This window comes from Prunus dulcis, chromosome 4 (genome assembly GCF_902201215.1).
Source record: "Prunus dulcis chromosome 4, ALMONDv2, whole genome shotgun sequence".
NCBI lineage: Eukaryota > Viridiplantae > Streptophyta > Magnoliopsida > Rosales > Rosaceae > Prunus > Prunus dulcis.
This window is the reverse complement of record NC_047653.1, coordinates 3569130-3592730: the sequence shown is the minus strand read 5'-3', so window position 1 is coordinate 3592730 and position 23601 is coordinate 3569130. Positions and strand designations below refer to the sequence as shown.

The 23601-nt window shown below is 36.5% G+C and overlaps 2 protein-coding genes and 1 pseudogene across 3 annotated transcripts; all 3 read right to left on the bottom strand.

Annotated features, from left to right (window-relative positions):
* Nucleotides 1-1866: 1866 nt before the first annotated feature.
* Nucleotides 1867-8745, bottom strand: LOC117624399 (annotated as a pseudogene).
* An 809-nt stretch (nucleotides 8746-9554) lies between these two features.
* LOC117625090 (palmitoyl-monogalactosyldiacylglycerol delta-7 desaturase, chloroplastic-like) lies at nucleotides 9555-10762 on the bottom strand. The gene is made up of 3 exons (XM_034356675.1): nucleotides 10619-10762; nucleotides 9951-10044; nucleotides 9555-9863 (listed from the first exon to the last, which is right to left on the bottom strand). The coding sequence occupies exons 1-3, from the start codon at nucleotides 10730-10732 to the stop codon at nucleotides 9784-9786; spliced, it is 288 nt and encodes a 95-aa protein (XP_034212566.1). The 5' UTR covers nucleotides 10733-10762; the 3' UTR covers nucleotides 9555-9783.
* A 53-nt stretch (nucleotides 10763-10815) lies between these two features.
* Nucleotides 10816-23387, bottom strand: LOC117625087 (probable LRR receptor-like serine/threonine-protein kinase At1g07650). Of its 2 annotated transcripts, none has more exons than XM_034356671.1 (24): nucleotides 23034-23387; nucleotides 22513-22678; nucleotides 22270-22341; nucleotides 22099-22167; nucleotides 21944-22015; nucleotides 21768-21839; nucleotides 21568-21639; nucleotides 21395-21466; nucleotides 21230-21301; nucleotides 21024-21095; nucleotides 20860-20931; nucleotides 20597-20665; nucleotides 20214-20276; nucleotides 19475-19540; nucleotides 19337-19372; nucleotides 19212-19246; nucleotides 18754-19130; nucleotides 18346-18541; nucleotides 18113-18250; nucleotides 17882-18000; nucleotides 17529-17739; nucleotides 11786-12023; nucleotides 11449-11599; nucleotides 10816-11335 (listed from the first exon to the last, which is right to left on the bottom strand). In XM_034356671.1, exons 1-24 carry the CDS (start codon nucleotides 23182-23184, stop codon nucleotides 10994-10996), a joined length of 3003 nt encoding a protein of 1000 aa, XP_034212562.1. In that variant the 5' UTR covers nucleotides 23185-23387; the 3' UTR covers nucleotides 10816-10993. The 2 variants fall into 2 exon arrangements, with proteins under 2 accessions (XP_034212562.1, XP_034212561.1); XM_034356670.1 differs by lacking the exons at nucleotides 10816-11335; nucleotides 11449-11599; nucleotides 11786-12023 and adding exons at nucleotides 16168-16755; nucleotides 16869-17019; nucleotides 17206-17443 and having other exon boundaries at nucleotides 23034-23371.
* Between the last annotated feature and the right edge of the window lie 214 nt (nucleotides 23388-23601).

The window sequence follows — 23601 nt, the reverse complement described above, 5'->3', positions numbered from 1 at the left end:
GGGGGAGCGTGCCATCAATACAGACCTTTCCACACTGTACTCTTTTTCCTTCGTCCAGGTTTTTATCCCACTGGGTTTTTCCTGGCAAGGTTTTAACGAGGCAGTGTCGCACGCATGTCCATATACACAGAATTTTATTTTACGCATGGTTATGTACTCTTTTTTCCTTCGACCAGTTTTTGTCCCACTGGGTTTTTACTGGCAAGGTTTTTAACGAGACATATTCCGTATCAGTTGTGGTCTCCAAGGGGGAGTGTTGTAAATAATCAAGTGTGGAGCCCACATGTTGGAAGGGGGCCCACATGTTGGAAGAAAGTTTTTCCTATTAAATGTTAGAAAGACAGACGGAAATAATGAATCAATTGCAGAGGTTTTTCCTCTGTTTCCTCAATCTCTTTTCTCTCATCAATTTCTCTCCAGTTTTATAACAGTTTTTTATTTTTATAACCAACTGAACAGAGGAAGGCGCCAAAATCAGATTCTCGTCAGGGCCACAATGAAAAAAAATATCGAATTGTGGTTAATTTATTTTAGATTTTGTGATTAAATAAGTAGACGAATACTTTTTTTTTTTTCCTTCGGTTCATACACCATGTACACAGAATATTAACCACAATTCTCAAAAGCGTGTGTGGGATTTGGAACTATATATCCATCATCATATAGTAAACAGATCAGTGTTTAAATAAAGCCTAATTTTGACTATCCATGACTAGTCTAGTATTTAAGCTTTCCGTTGCTTATGAAGATCGGTTGGCATTTTCACATCTGTTGCTAGTCCAATAGCCTCAAGCAATCTTATCACGTACCAAGTAAAGTCAATTTGCCACCATTTCAGACCTTGCCGAGCCTAGTACTCAAAAGCATGGTGATTATTGTGCCAACCTTCTCCAAGTGCAAGAAATGCCAACCACCTAATTCAAGTTATACAATTGAAATTAAATGCATCTATAACATTTACTATATGTTAGAGCTAGCTAGAGCGAGGATAGCTAGAATACCAATTGTTCCTGGATTCCATCCATGCTTTCCCCATATGTGGCCAGCAGAATTTACTAACAAGGTGCAGTGGAAACCACACACCACCCTCACGCCCTACATTAAATGGATCACCACAAGGTATATAATTCAAACTTCAGGATTTTCTATGAAAGGGAAATGCCATGATCTGTCTGTTTATAGCTTTGCTAGATGCATGCTATATACGTAGTTACAACAAGAGCATGTGTGTACATGTGGTAAATGAAAATTTAAACTGCGTGTAGTAGTCATCAGTCATAATTCATCATATATGAAGGATGTCTTATATGGGGTAATTGTCAAACTTATGGTGTCAAAAATATGTTTATGTCGCCGGACTTAATCTGGAGTGGACAACACATTTAAGAAATATGATCAATGATCCAAATTCATAGGTTTTGCAACATAAGATTACCATCTAACTATATTCTATATCTCCAATTAGAGATATCTCCCTAGATCTAGAATGCAGCACATTAGCCAATAATTGAGAAATATTAAGGATAGATGACGAGTGATTGGCAGACTAGGATGAATGGCTGCCAACATCCATGGTTTTAGTGAAGGGACGTGGATGAAAAATATAAGGGCACTTCTTTAAAAAAGAAAGCATGGATAGGGAAAAGCCAGCCATATTATTCTTACGTACCATTCCCCAAATAAACAGTGGAAGTCCACCCACGGCATACAGTAAAGCTCCAAGAACAAGTGAATGTAGAAGGTAAGTATAATGAAGAAACATATAGAAGGGCTGCTTCTTCATATCTGCAACATTCTTTAGTCCTCCATACTGCAACAAATGTTAATCTAGCTCATTTGAAAGCTGTAAAATAGGGAAGAAAGAGATTTGCCTGAATGATTTCCATTGAATCAGATAATGTAACTTTATACAGTCTCTATTGTCCTAGATTTTCTTGCAATTGTTGTTTAGTAAAGTCACACATTTTGATTTTGGTACCAGTAGCTGCTTTGTGAGGCAAGGCACTCAGAAATATTGAGAATCAAGACTAACTGCGTAGACATCCTAAACAGACGATGAGGTAGAGGCTGCAAATTTTTCATTGGATGAATAAATGAGGCTTCGAGTCTCATCATAGGAGCTGTGATCAATATCAGAGTCCTCTGTGAAGGCCTTCAACCCCAATTCATCACCATAAATACTCGGGTTTATCTTCACCTCATGAACAATAGTTTGCCCTTCAAGCATGCTCACAACCGCAGACATTGTAGGTCTTAGTGCCGGTGATGGATTGGCGCATAGTAGAGCTACCTTAATCATTCTCATTGCCTCTTCCTTTTTGAACTGAGACCCCAACTTTGGATCCACCAGCTCCATCAAATTTCCTTTTTGTTGCAAAACAAGGGCCTGCAGCATTGACAACAAATGGAGAGAGTACGATATGAAAATATTTCAATAAGAAAAGCAACCTGTTTCCACTTGTACTTCTGCATGCTAAACGAATGTGATGAAGATCTTACCCAATCCAAAAGGCATACAAAATTCTCATTCGGCCGATATTTGATGTTGTTTTTCCCAGATAGGAGTTCCAATGCAACAACGCCAAAACTGTAAACATCTGCTTTATCAGTTAAATAACCCCACAATGCATACTCCGGCGCCATGTATCCTCTGCACAGTAACAACTACTCCATGAGTTTCTCCTTCAAAGCATTCATGTTATCTAAACTAAGAGCTCTGTCATCTGTTTCAAAACTTCATCGTTTGATGAGAGAAACTAAGAGAAGCAAAAGAACAAAACAGAAACCACAATGAATGAAAGAGAGAGAAAAAAAAAAAAAAAGAAGGGCTGCTCACATAGTGCCAGCAACTCTGGTGCTGATATGGGTCTTCTCCTCTTCGTCCAGCTTAGCCAAACCAAAGTCAGATATCTTAGGGTTAAGGTCCTCGTCAAGCAATATATTGGTTGTTTTGATGTCTCTATGAACAATTTTCAGTGCTGACTCCTCATGCAGATAAGCCAGACCTCTTGCAATGCCAACACATATTTTCTGCCTTGTACGCCAGTCCAATTTCTTTAGGCCTTCCTCTGGACCTGAATTTAACAAAAAACACTAAGGAGACTCATGAAAAACTATTTATAATACAAGTGTATATTCCACTTCTAGATTGTCCAGCTTACCAAACAAAGTATAAGGCTATTGTTGGCCATGTATTCGTATACCAACAATAATTGATTTCCTTCAATGCAACATCCATACAATTTCACAAGATTTGGATGTTGTAAAGCAGAAATCATGCCTATTTCATTCACAAATTCGCGATTTCCTTGCTTTGATTTTGAAGAAAGTTGCTTAACTGCAATAATAGTGCCATCTAATAATTCGCCCTGCAATTTGAAATATAATACTTTTGAGGAATGTAGGTCATCCATAATACTCTATAAGGGTGAGAGATCAAAGCATTAAAAACAAAAACAAAAACAAAAGAAAAGTTCTTACATAGGGAAACAAAAAGGAGTGGTAGAATACCTTGTAAACAGCTCCAAAGCCACCTTCCCCAAGCTTGTTTGCAGCATCAAAGTTGTTAGTGGCAGCTTTGATTTGTTTGAATCTAAAGAAACCAGTTTGCAGATCTAATCCTCTCAGATCTGTTCATGTGACAAGAGGTTAGCATATTGAACTGATTTTCACTGAGAATTTGAGGGCCTTTTGGCTTATCAGACAACATTGGAAAAGAATAACACTGAAAAATCAAGCAACTACAAGAAACATTTATTCTTGCAGATTTCCATATGGACATGACATGACATAAATTGCTAAGTCTTATTTCCTTTTTTGCACGGTATTCATAGTACCTTGTTCCCTAGTAGATGCTCTGCCTCCGAAGCAGCATCTCAACCAAAGAATGCCAATAGTCATGAAAATAAGACACAACACTGAAACAGCTCCAACCACAATGAATATCTTCTTTTTGCTATCATCAGGCGGTTTGAAATCTAGAAGTGAAAGCAGAGCCAAGGACAGTGATGAACAAGATGGCAGTCAAAATAAAGAGAAAACTTACTACTTAAATTACCTACCAGACTCCACCGAGATAGCAGATATAAGAGAACCATATATTCCTCTTTTCGGAGCATTAGTTGTCCCTTTCCCAGCCCAATGAAAGCGGATCTCTAAAGTCATAACATTGACAACTGCTTTAAATACCTTTATCACTTCCTTATCAACTCCTTGTGCTTCTTTTTGAATATTAAAATCCTTCAATACCAGTTTTTCCTGTAATAATTACTATGCTTAATCATTCAAGTTAAAAACTAAGAGCGAAAGGGAGTGATTAAGAAAATTGTTAAGAACATTGGAGGAAGGAAGCCTATGTTGATAGGTGGTTGAGATTTTAGAGAAAATATGGAGAATAGTTCAGTTTATCCAAATGCTTAAAAAATAAAAATTAAGTAACATGGAGAATTGTTATTTATGCTTCATCTCATTTATGGTGAACATAAAAGGATGACTACCTGGATATAAACATCAAAAATTCGTCTTCCAACGCCGTAATAAGACCTGTTGTTTCTGAAAACTATTTCAGCAAAGTGTAGTTTCACAGTGTAATTTCCATTTGCTAAGCAACGGGCATAATATGTGAGAGAAAGAGGAGATATTCGGGCTGTACTGTACAATTCAGAGTTTGTCATATTGAGTATGGAGCTATTTCTTGCTATATACTCTTGGTCATAATTCTTAAGCCCAAAATCACCAGTGCTACTAAATCCCCAGTTCCCTGTGTCATAAAAAAACTTTGCTCCACCTCCTGAAGCTTCATCACCATCATATTTGATGCTTCCAATGGTGGCTTGTTTTCCACCACAATTTATATGCACCGAATACTGCTCTATAGAGAAAAAACAGCATACAAAAGGTAGATGACAAATGGACTCAAAACAACATTGTATGTGAAAACAGAAACATACACTTGAGATATTCTACGACAGATTTAGTTACCTTTTGAACATGGATTGAGGCAATGGCTAAGAATCCTACATTGATATATATACAAAAAAAGCATAATTAGCATACGAACAATGAATGAGGAAAAATGAATAAACTCCCTGTGGAACTCATTGAGTTTGAAGCTTACGAGTTGTTCTGCCTGGAAAAACTTTTGAACACATTACTGATGAAAACAACAACCTAGTTACTTTCAAATATTTAGATAGCCAAAGAGCGCAAAATATGAAAATCTCAAGCAAAGTAAATGAAAAGAAGAAGATATAGAAGAAAAAAAGATTTAATCTTACAAGTTGTCTCGACATGTAGTTGGGACAGAGTTCTCTGAAAAGTTATTGTAGGAAAGATCTATTATGCTGCATGCAAATTTAAAGTTCTCTATTAACAGAGATTCCAAGAAAAAAGAATATCAGACTATTTTGGTAAAATTTGTAACATGAATTAACTTCTGAGTTCCCATGGCTCCGAAGCCAGTGAGCTCTCAAAAGGCCTCGTGCTAGATGGAGGCGGGCATGTACATATAAGGCACATCACCCCCTCTCCATTGGTCGATGTGGGATGTTACATGAGTGACTGAATTTGCGCAGAACAGAGAGGAAATTATTCAACATTTCAAAGACACCAGCAAGATAGAAAATTTTGGACTTAACCACTCATCATCAATACAATACCCCAGCCTTCTTATAATCACGAACCTTCAGCCAAAAAGTACTTGTATACATAACCTTATCCATTGTGTAATTCGCCTTATCTTTCGTGTAGCGTTGTAATCTGTCTACCAAGTCACTATATTCTTAATCATAGACATTTATCTGTTGAAGCCTCAGAAGCACAGACACAAATTAATGAGGAAAGGTTGCAATAAACTTGTAGGTATGCACACTACATGCGTGCTAGTGGTATACATACAATCTGAGTAATCTGAGTAAATGATGGATATAAACAGAAATCTAACCATAAATAAGTAAGATTTAGGAGGAAGAAACATACTAGCGACTATCTCTATATTTGATCCACTCCGGAAGCCCAGTAAGCAAGTTACTTGTCAGATATCTGATCATTGAGCAATATGTTTACATGTGAATAAAAAATTATTTGTATCAATGTTTCTTAAGGTTACACATTATGTGAGCTATATAGCTACCCATATAAATTTGACTTACATTGTGGCCAATCTCCGTGTATCCACAAGATTTGGAATGTTCCCTTTCAATCTGTTGAAGCTAAGATCCCTGCAAAAGAAATAGGTTTGGGGGTAATCCGAAGTTATGTACTCGTGATGCTGGGAATACAGTACAGAATTTTTTTTTTTTAATCAAATGACACTTCAGTAAATTGAAAAAGCAAATGATAAATACTGAGGCCAAATTTTGTTTTCCACCACATAGTAATTAAATTGTAATAGTAGTAAGGCTTTCCCAAATTTTACATTTGGATCTACAATCATTCAACAATTTTAGCACTTTTGAGCTTTTCACATATATGTAAGCTCAAGCAAAAGTACAGAGAATGAATAAACAGAAGTATTACAAAAGTTCCAGACTTGTCATATTAGAGATATATTCAGGGATTGTTCCTCTTATATTGCAGCTCCTTAACATCCTGCAATATGAAGCAACCCATATAAGAAAATAAATGTTATATACTTGTAGGTTATTCTAATCAGAAAGGATACTAAAAGTCTAAAACCATAAAGATGGCTCACAAAGTCTGCATGTCTTTCATATTTGACAAGTTAGGAAAATCTGAACTCTCACCGCTTAAGTCACTAATCGATCTGCAAAAGATCACTTCAAATAACTATTAGGAATACAAGTCTCTTCAGCAATGATATCTCAAAAGAGAATGCAAAAAATCTGAAACTTAAAATAATTGAGAACTTAGAAGCCAAGACTCACAGGTATGACAGTTTAGTTAATGCAGAAAGGCTAGGAGGTATGGGCCCTTCAAGACCACTCCCTTGCATCTCTCTGTAAGCAACACATTTGAAAAGGATTTATATTTTAACTGAAGATACTTGAAGATGACAGAGATATAAGATGCATGCTAGAAAAGATCTCTTACAACATCTCAAGCTCTTTCCAACTAAGAAAATAGTTCGGTATTTTCCCAGTGAAGTTGTTACTGCCAATCCAACTGCAGAATATTTTGAACCACCCCACCCAAAAGAAAAAAAAGAAAAGAAAAAGGAATGTCATGAACCTGAACTCGAAACATCTTAATTAGGTAAAATACAGTAAAAATCACTTACAGTTTTTTTAATTTCGTCATATTAGTGAGAGACACAGGCAACTCTCCAGTGAGATTATTAGCGCGAAGATAGCTGTAGTTAATTAGTCATGGCATGTCAAACCTTGTCACTAGTTATGTTCAACTTGGTTATGAAAATCAAAGAATGTCAAACTATGAACATTGGAAAAAGAAAAATCCCACTGACAGACTCTCCATGTTAATCAACTTCCCCAGCTCCGGAGGAATGGTTCCAGAAAATAAGTTGCTTTCCAAGCCCCTGAAAGATAGTCACTTCAAGTTCACAACCAAACCAATTGGTACAAAAGTAAATGTAAATGAGATAAACAACAAGTGAGAAAGATCGAAAGCATACAAAGCTTGGAGAGTAACTATGTTTCCCAAATAGCTAGGGATTGGTCCTGATAATTTGTTCACGCTGAGAGCCCTGCACTATGTACATTCCATTAGTTCAATCATTGGCACGAAAACTACTAATTGACAACCTCAAACATGAGTGTAGATGCCACTTACAGAAATTCCAACTTCGTAGAAGTCCATTTGCTTGGTATCGGACCACTAAGGTAATTCTGGTCCAGATTACTATGAGCAAAGAAGAAAGAGTCCTATTAATTAGGATAAAAACCAATAGATTTGAGATGGTAAAAGCTAAAGCAGTTATTGAAAATCTCTGCTCTTCATACAGTTGCTTAATGTAAGGTAGCTTCACCAGTGCTGGTGGAAGCACACCATCCAGTTCCTGCCCCATAAGAAAACTGCACAACAAGGATCCAAAAAATCAAAGGTTGATTCTTGACTAATCACTCCAAACAGTAACCAGCAACCATCATATTTAATTAGGAAAATGAATTTATGAATGAACCGGTGCTGCAAGAATTTAAAGCATACAAATGGCAAAAATATATGCATACATGCTTTGGACATGGCACACATTGCCAGGGAAGGAGCAATTGCAGAAGAGAGTGTTGTTGTACTGATCTGTATGTGGGGTTGAGAAAGTTGGAACATTGCTACACGGGTCGCTGAAATTCCAGTCCTTTTTATGCAGTTGTGCAGCTATTTCACGAAGAGCTTCAACTGCCATTACACCCGCATAAAGCAAAAATCCCATCAAATGTTCCTTCTAATTTATTTATTTTTTAAAAAAAAACAAAAACTACATTTAGAAAGCAGCAGCCGCAGCAGCAGCCTACCCTCATCATGTGGAAGAGTCATGTTCTGTGGCTGTGCTCTTGATGATATCGGTCCCATATTGCACATAAGCACTATGAGCGCAATATTAATTTGGCTGAACAAGAAGATCATGTCCATTGGAAAATTAAGAATCCTTACCATTTTTCTTCACCACCCACACTTAAAAGGCTTCACCTTCTCCAAGTGGTTGATCTTAGCGTGCTAGCTGCTGCTTCATTTCGTATACGCTCCGCCCCCTCAAGGAAAATGACTCGTGGTAAAGACAAGATAGATTTTGACCATACGTGCTCGGATCTTTTTATTTTTCTTTCGATCAAGCATCTGGGCCCCCACACTCTACATGCTGTACCACACATTCCTTGAGCACTATCCAAACCCTTTATAAAATCATCCGTGGAGTCTATTAAATTTCTCACTCACTTCCCAAGCAAGCGACCCTTTTTTTTCAAAGACTTGGTGAATAAACTTTGATTAATTAACCTTTAGTCCATTTAATTAAATTAATTATCCAAATTTCAAGGCCCCAACATGCATGTGCTCTTCTCATATAACTTATAATCCATACTTGACTAGCTAGATTAATCACTTCATAAGAATTATTCATTGATCTGCAGACTTCATTATTCTAAAGGCTTGTTGTGATCAACTTGGAATGTGCAAGAAGGATAACCAGTGCTGAATTAGTGCATAGGTTTAGTAAGGTCAAGGTCAACCAATCGTATCATAAACATTGCTCAGAAGATTCATAAAAAATTGTTTAACTATCTAGTTTTTGTTGTAAATAATCAAGTGTGGAGCCCACATGTTGGAAGGGGGCCCACATGTTGGAAGAAAGTTTTTCCTATTAAATGTTAGAAAGACAGACGGAAATAATGAATCAATTGCAGAGGTTTTTCCTCTGTTTCCTCAATCTCTTTTCTCTCATCAATTTCTCTCCAGTTTTATAACAGTTTTTTATTTTTATAACCAACTGAACAGAGGAAGGCGCCAAAATCAGATTCTCGTCAGGGCCACAATGAAAAAAAATATCGAATTGTGGTTAATTTATTTTAGATTTTGTGATTAAATAAGTAGACGAATACTTTTTTTTTTTTCCTTCGGTTCATACACCATGTACACAGAATATTAACCACAATTCTCAAAAGCGTGTGTGGGATTTGGAACTATATATCCATCATCATATAGTAAACAGATCAGTGTTTAAATAAAGCCTAATTTTGACTATCCATGACTAGTCTAGTATTTAAGCTTTCCGTTGCTTATGAAGATCGGTTGGCATTTTCACATCTGTTGCTAGTCCAATAGCCTCAAGCAATCTTATCACGTACCAAGTAAAGTCAATTTGCCACCATTTCAGACCTTGCCGAGCCTAGTACTCAAAAGCATGGTGATTATTGTGCCAACCTTCTCCAAGTGCAAGAAATGCCAACCACCTAATTCAAGTTATACAATTGAAATTAAATGCATCTATAACATTTACTATATGTTAGAGCTAGCTAGAGCGAGGATAGCTAGAATACCAATTGTTCCTGGATTCCATCCATGCTTTCCCCATATGTGGCCAGCAGAATTTACTAACAAGGTGCAGTGGAAACCACACACCACCCTCACGCCCTACATTAAATGGATCACCACAAGGTATATAATTCAAACTTCAGGATTTTCTATGAAAGGGAAATGCCATGATCTGTCTGTTTATAGCTTTGCTAGATGCATGCTATATACGTAGTTACAACAAGAGCATGTGTGTACATGTGGTAAATGAAAATTTAAACTGCGTGTAGTAGTCATCAGTCATAATTCATCATATATGAAGGATGTCTTATATGGGGTAATTGTCAAACTTATGGTGTCAAAAATATGTTTATGTCGCCGGACTTAATCTGGAGTGGACAACACATTTAAGAAATATGATCAATGATCCAAATTCATAGGTTTTGCAACATAAGATTACCATCTAACTATATTCTATATCTCCAATTAGAGATATCTCCCTAGATCTAGAATGCAGCACATTAGCCAATAATTGAGAAATATTAAGGATAGATGACGAGTGATTGGCAGACTAGGATGAATGGCTGCCAACATCCATGGTTTTAGTGAAGGGACGTGGATGAAAAATATAAGGGCACTTCTTTAAAAAAGAAAGCATGGATAGGGAAAAGCCAGCCATATTATTCTTACGTACCATTCCCCAAATAAACAGTGGAAGTCCACCCACGGCATACAGTAAAGCTCCAAGAACAAGTGAATGTAGAAGGTAAGTATAATGAAGAAACATATAGAAGGGCTGCTTCTTCATATCTGCAACATTCTTTAGTCCTCCATACTGCAACAAATGTTAATCTAGCTCATTTGAAAGCTGTAAAATAGGGAAGAAAGAGATTTGCCTGAATGATTTCCATTGAATCAGATAATGTAACTTTATACAGTCTCTATTGTCCTAGATTTTCTTGCAATTGTTGTTTAGTAAAGTCACACATTTTGATTTTGGTACCAGTAGCTGCTTTGTGAGGCAAGGCACTCAGAAATATTGAGAATCAAGACTAACTGCGTAGACATCCTAAACAGACGATGAGGTAGAGGCTGCAAATTTTTCATTGGATGAATAAATGAGGCTTCGAGTCTCATCATAGGAGCTGTGATCAATATCAGAGTCCTCTGTGAAGGCCTTCAACCCCAATTCATCACCATAAATACTCGGGTTTATCTTCACCTCATGAACAATAGTTTGCCCTTCAAGCATGCTCACAACCGCAGACATTGTAGGTCTTAGTGCCGGTGATGGATTGGCGCATAGTAGAGCTACCTTAATCATTCTCATTGCCTCTTCCTTTTTGAACTGAGACCCCAACTTTGGATCCACCAGCTCCATCAAATTTCCTTTTTGTTGCAAAACAAGGGCCTGCAGCATTGACAACAAATGGAGAGAGTACGATATGAAAATATTTCAATAAGAAAAGCAACCTGTTTCCACTTGTACTTCTGCATGCTAAACGAATGTGATGAAGATCTTACCCAATCCAAAAGGCATACAAAATTCTCATTCGGCCGATATTTGATGTTGTTTTTCCCAGATAGGAGTTCCAATGCAACAACGCCAAAACTGTAAACATCTGCTTTATCAGTTAAATAACCCCACAATGCATACTCCGGCGCCATGTATCCTCTGCACAGTAACAACTACTCCATGAGTTTCTCCTTCAAAGCATTCATGTTATCTAAACTAAGAGCTCTGTCATCTGTTTCAAAACTTCATCGTTTGATGAGAGAAACTAAGAGAAGCAAAAGAACAAAACAGAAACCACAATGAATGAAAGAGAGAGAAAAAAAAAAAAAAAGAAGGGCTGCTCACATAGTGCCAGCAACTCTGGTGCTGATATGGGTCTTCTCCTCTTCGTCCAGCTTAGCCAAACCAAAGTCAGATATCTTAGGGTTAAGGTCCTCGTCAAGCAATATATTGGTTGTTTTGATGTCTCTATGAACAATTTTCAGTGCTGACTCCTCATGCAGATAAGCCAGACCTCTTGCAATGCCAACACATATTTTCTGCCTTGTACGCCAGTCCAATTTCTTTAGGCCTTCCTCTGGACCTGAATTTAACAAAAAACACTAAGGAGACTCATGAAAAACTATTTATAATACAAGTGTATATTCCACTTCTAGATTGTCCAGCTTACCAAACAAAGTATAAGGCTATTGTTGGCCATGTATTCGTATACCAACAATAATTGATTTCCTTCAATGCAACATCCATACAATTTCACAAGATTTGGATGTTGTAAAGCAGAAATCATGCCTATTTCATTCACAAATTCGCGATTTCCTTGCTTTGATTTTGAAGAAAGTTGCTTAACTGCAATAATAGTGCCATCTAATAATTCGCCCTGCAATTTGAAATATAATACTTTTGAGGAATGTAGGTCATCCATAATACTCTATAAGGGTGAGAGATCAAAGCATTAAAAACAAAAACAAAAACAAAAGAAAAGTTCTTACATAGGGAAACAAAAAGGAGTGGTAGAATACCTTGTAAACAGCTCCAAAGCCACCTTCCCCAAGCTTGTTTGCAGCATCAAAGTTGTTAGTGGCAGCTTTGATTTGTTTGAATCTAAAGAAACCAGTTTGCAGATCTAATCCTCTCAGATCTGTTCATGTGACAAGAGGTTAGCATATTGAACTGATTTTCACTGAGAATTTGAGGGCCTTTTGGCTTATCAGACAACATTGGAAAAGAATAACACTGAAAAATCAAGCAACTACAAGAAACATTTATTCTTGCAGATTTCCATATGGACATGACATGACATAAATTGCTAAGTCTTATTTCCTTTTTTGCACGGTATTCATAGTACCTTGTTCCCTAGTAGATGCTCTGCCTCCGAAGCAGCATCTCAACCAAAGAATGCCAATAGTCATGAAAATAAGACACAACACTGAAACAGCTCCAACCACAATGAATATCTTCTTTTTGCTATCATCAGGCGGTTTGAAATCTAGAAGTGAAAGCAGAGCCAAGGACAGTGATGAACAAGATGGCAGTCAAAATAAAGAGAAAACTTACTACTTAAATTACCTACCAGACTCCACCGAGATAGCAGATATAAGAGAACCATATATTCCTCTTTTCGGAGCATTAGTTGTCCCTTTCCCAGCCCAATGAAAGCGGATCTCTAAAGTCATAACATTGACAACTGCTTTAAATACCTTTATCACTTCCTTATCAACTCCTTGTGCTTCTTTTTGAATATTAAAATCCTTCAATACCAGTTTTTCCTGTAATAATTACTATGCTTAATCATTCAAGTTAAAAACTAAGAGCGAAAGGGAGTGATTAAGAAAATTGTTAAGAACATTGGAGGAAGGAAGCCTATGTTGATAGGTGGTTGAGATTTTAGAGAAAATATGGAGAATAGTTCAGTTTATCCAAATGCTTAAAAAATAAAAATTAAGTAACATGGAGAATTGTTATTTATGCTTCATCTCATTTATGGTGAACATAAAAGGATGACTACCTGGATATAAACATCAAAAATTCGTCTTCCAACGCCGTAATAAGACCTGTTGTTTCTGAAAACTATTTCAGCAAAGTGTAGTTTCACAGTGTAATTTCCATTTGCTAAGCAACGGGCATAATATGTGAGAGAAAGAGGAGATATTCGGGCTGTACTGTACAATTCAGAGTTTGTCATATTGAGTATGGAGCTATTTCTTGCTATATACTCTTGGTCATAATTCTTAAGCCCAAAATCACCAGTGCTACTAAATCCCCAGTTCCCTGTGTCATAAAAAAACTTTGCTCCACCTCCTGAAGCTTCATCACCATCATATTTGATGCTTCCAATGGTGGCTTGTTTTCCACCACAATTTATATGCACCGAATACTGCTCTATAGAGAAAAAACAGCATACAAAAGGTAGATGACAAATGGACTCAAAACAACATTGTATGTGAAAACAGAAACATACACTTGAGATATTCTACGACAGATTTAGTTACCTTTTGAACATGGATTGGCAATGGCTAAGAATCCTACATTGATATATATACAAAAAAAGCATAATTAGCATACGAACAATGAATGAGGAAAAATGAATAAACTCCCTGTGGAACTCATTGAGTTTGAAGCTTAAATGACACTTCAGTAAATTGAAAAAGCAAATGATAAATACTGAGGCCAAATTTTTGTTTTCCACCACATAGTTATGTTCAACTTGGTTATGAAAATCAAAGAATGTCAAACTATGAACATTGGAAAAAGAAAAATCCCACTGACAGACTCTCCATGTTAATCAACTTCCCCAGCTCCGGAGGAATGGTTCCAGAAAATAAGTTGCTTTCCAAGGCCCTGAAAGATAGTCACTTCAAGTTCACAACCAAACCAATTGGTACAAAAGTAAATGTAAATGAGATAAACAGCAAGTGAGAAAGATTGAAAGCATACAAAGCTTGGAGAGTAACTATGTTTCCCAAATAGCTAGGGATTGGTCCTGATAAGTTGTTCACGCTGAGAACCCTGCACTATGTACATTCCATTAGTTCAATCATTGGCACGAAAACTACTAATTGGCAACCTCAAACATGAGTGTAGATGCCACTACAGAAATTCCAACTTCGTAGAAGTCCATTTGCTTGGTATCGAACCACTAAGGTAATTCTGGCCCAGATTACTAAAGAGTCCTATTAATTAGGATAAAAACCAACAGATTTGAGATGGTAAAAGCTAAAGCAGTTACTGAAAATCTCTGCTCTTCATACAGTTGCTTAATGTAAGGTAGCTTCACCAGTGCTGGTGGAAGCACACCATCCAGTTCCTGCCCCACAAGAAAACTGCACAACAAGGATCCAAAAAATCAAAGGTTGATTCTTGACTAATCACTCCAAACAGCAACCAGCAACCATCATATTTAATTAGGAAAATTAATTTATGAATGAACCAGTGCAGCAAGAATTTAAAGCATACAAATGGCAAAAATATATGCATACATGCTTTGGACATGGCACACATTGCCAGGGAAGGAGCAATTGCAGAAGAGAGTGTTGTAGTACTGATCTGTATGTGGGGTTGAGAAAGTTGGAACATTGCTACACGGGTCGCTGAAATTCCAGTCCTTTTTATGCAGTTGTGCAGCTATTTCAATAAGGGCTTCAACTGCCATCACACCCACATAAAGCCAAAATCCCATCAAATGTTCCTTCTATTTTTATTTTATTTAAATAAATAAAAACCAAAAACTACATTTAGAAAGCAGCAGCAGCAGCAGCAGCCTACCCTCATCATGTGGAAGAGTCATGTTCTGTGGCTGTGCTGTTGATGATATTGGTCCGATATTGCACATCAGCACTATGAGCACAATATTAATTTGGCTGAACAAGAAGATCATGTCCATTGGAACATTAAGAATCCTTACCATTTTTCTTGAGCACTATCCAAACCCTTTATAAAATCATCCATGGAGTCTATTAAATTTCTCACTCACTTCCCAAGCAAGCGACCCATTTTTTTTTTCTCCAAAGACTTAGTGAATAAACTTTGATTAATTAACCTTTTGTCCATTTAATTAATTATCCAAATTTCAAGGCCCTAACATGCATGTGCTCTTCTCATATAAATTATGATCCAAACTTGACTAGCTAGATTAATCACTTCATAAGAATTATTCATTGATTATATAATTCATTGATCTGCAGACTTCATTATTCTAAAGGCTTGTTGTGATCAACTTGGAATGTGCAAGATGGATAACCAGTGCTGAATTAGTGCATAGGTTTAGTAAGGTCAAGGTCAACCAATCGCACCATAAACATTGCTCAGAAGATTCATAAAAAATTGTTTAACTATCTAGTTCTTTATTTTTATTTTTTCCCTACCGGAACAGATGAAGGCGCCAAAATCAGATTCTCCTCAGGGTCACAATGAAAAAAAATATCGAATTGTGGTTAATTTATTTTAGATTTTGTGATTAAATAAGTAGACGAATATTTTTTTGTTTTCTCTTTATTTCATACACAGAATATTAACTACAATTCTCAAAAACGGGTGTAGGATTTGGAACCATATATCCATCATCATATGGTAAACAGATAAAGCCAAATTTTGACTATCCATGACTAGTCTAGTACATAAGGTATAATTCAAACTTCAGGATTTTCTATGGAAGGGAAATGCCATGATCTGTCTGTTTATAGCTTTGCTAGATGCATGTTATAAATGTAGTTCCAACAAGAGCATGTCTGTACATGTGGTAAATGAAAATTTAAACTGCGTATAGTAGTCATCAGTCATAATTCATTATATATGAAGGACGTCTTATATGGGGTAATTGTCAAATTTATGGTGTCAAAGATATGTACAGTCTATTGTCCTAGCTTTTCTTGCAATTCTTGTTTAGTAAAGTGACACTTCGATTTTGGTACCAGTAGCTGCTTTCTTAGGCAGGGCACTCAGAAATATTGAGAATCAAGACTAACTGCGTAGACATCCTAGACAGACGATGAGGTAGAGGCTGTCCATTTTTCATTGGATGAATAAATGAGGCTTCGAGTCTCATCATAGGAGCTGTGATCAATATCAGAATCCTCTGTGAAGGCCTTAAACCCCAATTCATCACCGTAAATACTCGGGTTTATCTTCACCTCATGAACAATAGTTTGCCCTTCAAGCATGCTCACAACTGCAGACATTGTAGGTCTTAGTGCCGGTGATGGATTGGCGCATAGTAGAGCTACTTTAATCATTCTAATTGCCTCTTCCTTGTTGAACTGAGACCCCAACTTTGGATCCACCAGCTCCATCAAATTTCCTTTTTGTTGCAAAACAAGGGCCTGCAGCATTGACAACAAATGGAGAGGGTACGATATGAAAATATTTCAATAAGAAAAGCAACCTGTTTCCACTTGTACTTCTGCATGCTAAACGAATGTGATGAAGATATTACCCAATCCAGAAGGCATACAAAATTCTCATTCGGCCGATATTTGATGTTGTTTTTCCCAGATAGGAGTTCCAATGCAACAACCCCAAAACTGTAAACATCTGCTTTATCAGTTAAATAACCCCACAATGCATACTCCGGCGCCATGTATCCTCTGCACAGTAACAACTACTCCATGAGTTTCTCCTTCAAAGCATTCATGTTATCTAAACTAAGAGCTCTGTCATCTGTTTCAAAACTTCATCGTTTGATGAGAGAAACTAAGAGAAGCAAAAGAACAAAACAGAAACCACAATGAATGAAAGAGAGAGAAAAAAAAAAAAAAAGAAGGGCTGCTCACATAGTGCCAGCAACTCTGGTGCTGATATGGGTCTTCTCCTCTTCGTCCAGCTTAGCCAAACCAAAGTCAGATATCTTAGGGTTAAGGTCCTCGTCAAGCAATATATTGGTTGTTTTGATGTCTCTATGAACAATTTTCAGTGCTGACTCCTCATGCAGATAAGCCAGACCTCTTGCAATGCCAACACATATTTTCTGCCTTGTATGCCAGTCCAATTTCTTTAGGCCTTCCTCTGGTCCTGAATTTAACAAAAACTACTAAGGAGATTCATGAAACTATTTATAATACAAGTGTATATTCCACTTCTAGATAGTCCAGCTTACCAAACAAAGTATGTGCAAGGCTATTGTTGGCCATGTATTCGTATACCAACAATAATTGATTTCCTTCAATGCAACATCCATACAATTTCACAAGATTTGGATGTTGTAAAGCAGAAATCATGCCTATTTCATTCACAAATTCGCGATTTCCTTGCTTTGATTTTGAAGAAAGTTGCTTAACAGCAATAATAGTGCCATCTAATAATTCGCCCTGCAATTTGAAATAGAATACTTTTGAGAAATGTAGGTCATCCATAATACTCCATAAGGGTGAGAGAACAAAGCATTAAAAACAAAAACAAAAACAAATGAAAAGTTCTTACATAGGGAAACAAAAAGGAGTGGTAGAATACCTTGTAAACAGCTCCAAAGCCTCCTTCCCCAAGCTTGTTTGCAGCATCAAAGTTGTTAGTTGCGGCTTTAATTTGTTTGAATCTAAAGAAACCAGTTTGCAGATCGAATCCTCTGAGAACTGTCCATGTCAAAAGGTTAACATAATGAACTATTTATTAACTGAAAATGAGATGGACTTAGTAAAGAACTAGTGGTAGAATAAAAATTGATGTGTATGAAATTTTCTGTACCTTCTTCCCTAGATGTCTTGCCTCCGAAACAGCCTTTCAACCAAAGAATGCCAAAAGTCGCAAAAATAAGGCATAACGCCGAAACAACTCCAATCACAATGAATATCTTTGTTTTGCTATCATCAGGACGCTTGAAATCTAGAAGTGAAATAACAACCGAGAACAGTGACCACAAGAGAACTGTACATTTCTACAGTAACATATAAATAGGTAACTTATAACTTACTACTGACCAGACTGCACTGAGATAGCTGATATAAGAGACCCATATACTCCACTTTTTGGAACATTGGTCGTCCCTTTCCCAGCCCACTGAAAGCGGATTTCTAAAGTCTTAACACTAACAACTGCTTTAAATACTTTAATCACTTCCTTATCAACCCCTTGTGCTTCCTTTTTAATATCAAAATCCTTCAACACCCGTTTTTCCTGCAATAGATTACATACCCATTCAAGTAGAAAATTGAAAAAGAAGGGGTGTGGTTTTGAAAAATTAGGCAAATATAAGGCCTGAGGACTTGCGGATTGCTAGTTAAGCTTCGTGAGTGACAAGACATGGAAAACAGTAAAATTTGTCCAAATGATTAGAAAGTAGAAGTTACAAAACAATAAGGAGCCAAAAAAACACTGCAAGGGGCTACCTGTATATAAACATCAAACATTCGTCTTCCAACACCATAATAAGACCTGTTGTCTCTGAGCACTATTTCTGCAAAGTGTAGTTTCACAGTGTAATTGCCATTTGCTAAGCAACGGGCATAATATGTGAGAGATAGAGGAGAAAGTCGTGCAGTTCTGTACAACTCAGAGTTGTTCATTCTGAGTACAGAAATATTATTTGCTATATGGTCTTTGTCAGAACTCCAAACATCTGCAAAATCACCAGTGCTACTGAATCCCCAATTCGCTGAGCCCTGAAAAAACTTTGCTGCACCTCCTGAGGCTTCATCTGCATCATACTTGATGTTTCCAACGGTGGTTTGATTTCCACCACAGTTTAAATGCAACGAATACTGATCTATAAGGGGATGAGCATAAACAAAGTATAAGAGAAAGAACTTAAACCATTAGCTTTTTATTCTACGACAAATTTAATTACCTTTTGAACATGGAGAGAGGCAATTACTAAGTATCCTACATTACCAAAAGCAGACATTAGCTTCTTAAAATTAAAGATGAGAAATGAAAAGTCTTCTTATAAAATTCATTAAGTTAGAAGCATACGAATTGTTCTGCCTGGAAACACTTCTGAACACATTGCTGATAAGAACAGAAAAGAACCAGTTACCTTCATATATTCAGAAAGTATCTCTATCTCAAGGATATTAAGAAAAAGAAGAATAGAAAAACAGTTATGCTTACAAGGTTTCTCGACAATTAGTTGGGACAGAGTTTCCTGAAAATTTATTGTAAGAAAGATCTATATTGCTGCACAAACATGAAGTTCTCTATTAATTGGAATTCCAAGAAAACTAATATCAGAATATTTTGATCAAACTTATAAATAAGAAAATTACATAATCTGGAAAAAAAAGGAAGAGGAAATTAATCAACATTCCAAAGACAGTAAGATAGAAGATTTTTTACCTAAATAAAAAGTCAATAATACCAGATATCATACACGTGACCGGATAAAATTTTTTAGTTTACTAGCTGTTAGGATGTGGAAAAAAATTATTTCATATTTTAACATTTTCCCTCACTAGAACCCAACATGTGGAATTCAACTTAAATTGGGAGGTTGCAAAGCAATTGCAGCGCTTCAAACTCAGGATCTTCTACTTTGATATCACAATAGAGTTTGTTGGTTTACCACTATTCTCAAAAATGTAAGTTGTTAAGACAGGGACAACTATTATTATATGTGTTATCACAGTATTCGTCGACACCTCAGAGCACACTAAAAAGAGGGAAAGTTACTGCATAAATGTAGGTATGCACATGAATTTTCTGCAAAAGGATTCATGATTCGAGTAAATGAAAAAAAAAAAAATATATATATATATATATATATAATAAGATTTTAGGATGACAAAGCAAAAAATATAAGATTTTAGGAAAGCAGAAAACGTATGTAAGATTTTAGGATGAAGAAACATACTAGCGACTGTCTCTATTTTTTATCCAGTCTGGAAGCCCAGTAAGCAAGTTGCTTGTCAGGTATCTGATCAGTGAGCAAAATAAACAGATGTTAATGAACATTTATCAACATAAATATTGGTTCAAAAGGTTAGCACAGAAAGAAGAGAAATCTAAAGTTCTTAGTAGGCCCATCCTTCCTAGGGAGAGTTTGGTTGTATCCTAATCGTACTCATATTTCTCTTTATTTTCTTTTTCTTTCTGGTAAATGAAAACACAAAATTATACTCATTTTCATTTGGTTAGAATGTGCTTTATCCAAAATTAGGCTCCATGTTAGCATCAAGAGGGAAATTTCAAAAGTTGGATCCTGATCCATGCAGAAACCAAGGGTCAATTCCTTACATTGTGGCCAATTGCATAATGTCTGCAAGATTTGGAATGCTCCCTTCCAATCTATTGAAGCTAAGATCTCTGCATAAAAATAATCAGAATTCATGGACTGATATGATAGTGGGAACACCGAAGAAAGTTAATCAAATGAATATTACCAGTCCGGTATACAAAATTAGTAAAATCTAGAGCCCATACAGTGTAAAGCCAACTATTAAGAGCTCCATGCCACGAAAAAAGAATAGAGATATAGAATGAATAGAAAGAAGAATTACAAAACACTGAGACTTGTCATATTAGAGATAAGTTCAGGGATTGCTCCTGTTATATTGCAGCTCCTTAACATCCTGCAATTCGAGCAACCATATAAGAAAAACACTTTTATCTGCAAGTGGATTATGCTAATCATAAATATACTAAAACCACAAAGATGGCTCACAATTTCTGCATGCCTGTCATGTTTGATAAGTTTGGAAAGTCTGAACTCTCCCCACTTAAGTCACTAATCCTTCTGTAAAAGGTTATGTCATGATAATGCATAAGAAGACAAGTATCTTCATAATCTTTTTTTTAATTAAATTCGAAAAGCACATCAAGGAGATAATGTTAATTAAGATAGCTGAGAGCTTAGAAGCCAGGACTCACAGGTCTTTCATATTATTTAAGGCAGAGAGACTAGAAGGAAGGGGCCCTTCAAGACCACTGGCCTGCATCTCTCTGTAAACAACACATTTGAAATGGTTTAGCTTACACCTGAAAATATTTGTAGAAGACACAGATTTAAAAGGCATGCTATAAAAGATCTCTTACAACATCCGGAGCTCTTTCCAACTTTGAAAGTAGTCAGGTATTCTTCCAGTGAAGTTGTTACTACCAATCTGTCTGTAAATAATCATACAAAAAGCCAAAATATTGAATGACATAAACCTGAAGTTTATCCTGGAAAGAACCTAAACTATTTAAGGTACGGTAAAATCACTTACAGTACTTTTAATTTGGTCAGATTAGTGAGAGCAAGAGGCAACTCTCCAGTGAGATTGTTAGCGCGAAGATAGCTGTAGTTACCCATGGGCAAGCAAGACCAAACCATTGTCAATTAACACTTTTAATTGCTAAGGAAAATCCAAGAATGATAACTTATGAACTTATAAAGTTACAAAGGAAGATAAAAAAGCAAACTGACAGCATCTCCAAGTTAACCAATTTCCCCAACTCTGGGGAAACTGTTCCAGAAAATAAGTTGCTCTCCAAGGCCCTGAAAGCAAAGCCTTGTCAAGTTCATATCCAAACCAAACCAATTGGTGCATAAAATTAATTCTGACTATACTAAAAGCAGTGTAGGAAAGATTGAAAGCATACAAAGCTCGAAGAGTAGTTATGCTTCCCAAATAGCCAGGGATGGGTCCTGATAAGTTGTTCACACTGAGAACCCTGCACTGGGTACATTACATTAGTTCAATTATTGGCACAAGAATTTATTGGAAACTTCAAAGACAAGTCTAGAAGTCACCTACAGAAATTCCAACTTCGTAGAAGTCCATTCACGCGGTATTGAACCACTAAGGTAATTCTGGCCCAAAATACTATGAGCAGAAAGAAAGAGTGCTATTAGGGACTCTGGGATAGAAGCTTAATAGTTTTGAGGGGGTAAAAACTAAAACAAATTTGTGGAAATATCTTCATACACTTGCTTAAGGTAAGTTAGCTTCACTAGTGCTGGGGGAAGCACACCATCAAGTTCCTGCCCCGTCAGATACCTGCATGATAAGGATCCGCATATTATAAGTTATGAATGTTGTGTTAAATTCAACTCAATGTATCCAACTGTTTTGGGTTGCATAGCAATTGCAGTTGCAGCATTGACAAATAACCATCACAAGGAAAATAATGCAGAAATTATAAAAGTATGGCTTGTAAAAGGTGCATACATGCTTTGGATGTGGCATACATTGCCAGTGAAGGAGCAATTGCAGACGAGAGTGTTGTTGTACTGATCCGTACGTGGGGTTGAAAAAGTTGGAACATTGCTACATGGGTCGCTGAAATTCCAGTCCTTTTTATTCAGTTGTTCAGCTATTTCACGAAGGGCATCCACTGCCACCACACCCACATAAACAAAAACAAAATCTCAAATAATGTTTCCAAAAACAAGAGCAATGGGTATGATAAAGTTTATTTCTTTTAGGTTTCTAACAGGCATTATAAGGTTTGGCAAATAGTGGAGAAAGGGAAAAGGAAAATATTTCCGCTAATTTTTTTCTTTTTCCTATCGAACTGTCGAACAATCAAAACTCTTACAAAACAAAGCGTGTGAACTTAAAATCACAATAAAAAGCACTGAACTTTTGAAGTTTCATGTATAATCTCTGTTTTTCAGATGAATGAAACAATAACTTCACATATATATCACTTCAAAGTTCAAACCAAGAATCAAAGTAAGAGCCCTCACCTTCATCATCTGCAAGAGTCCCCGCCTGTGCTTGGGATTTGGTGGGTCCAATACACATAAGCAGAGTGAGCACAACAACATAGCTGAAGAAGAAGATGAGCTTTGAAATATCAGGACTTTCTGCCATTTTTCTCCAGCACCCACTTGACATTCCACGAGCTCTGCCAGCTCTGTCCGCAGAGTTTTTATGGTATCAACCTCGAAACGAAATGAAACAATGGATTATTATTAAATTTCTTTTACCTTTCAAACCCACCGTTTGGATTATGTGAAAGAACTTTGATTAGTAGACGTTCGTCTAAATAATGAGCTGCCTGTGACCGTTCTCTCTGACAATATCTTTTCACCTGTTTTTTATTGTACAGCTTTGGTTGTCGTTGAAACACATTCGACCAAAAATATATTGCCAAAAACAGGAAGTGGATTCGTACAAATTTGAACAGGACAATTCAATGTATTCATTCGTCATTCACAATCACATCACAAACAACTTTGAATTTTAACATATGCGACAAGAAAGATAGACTTGATTATATCATATATTAAAATAAAATAATAATTTAATAAG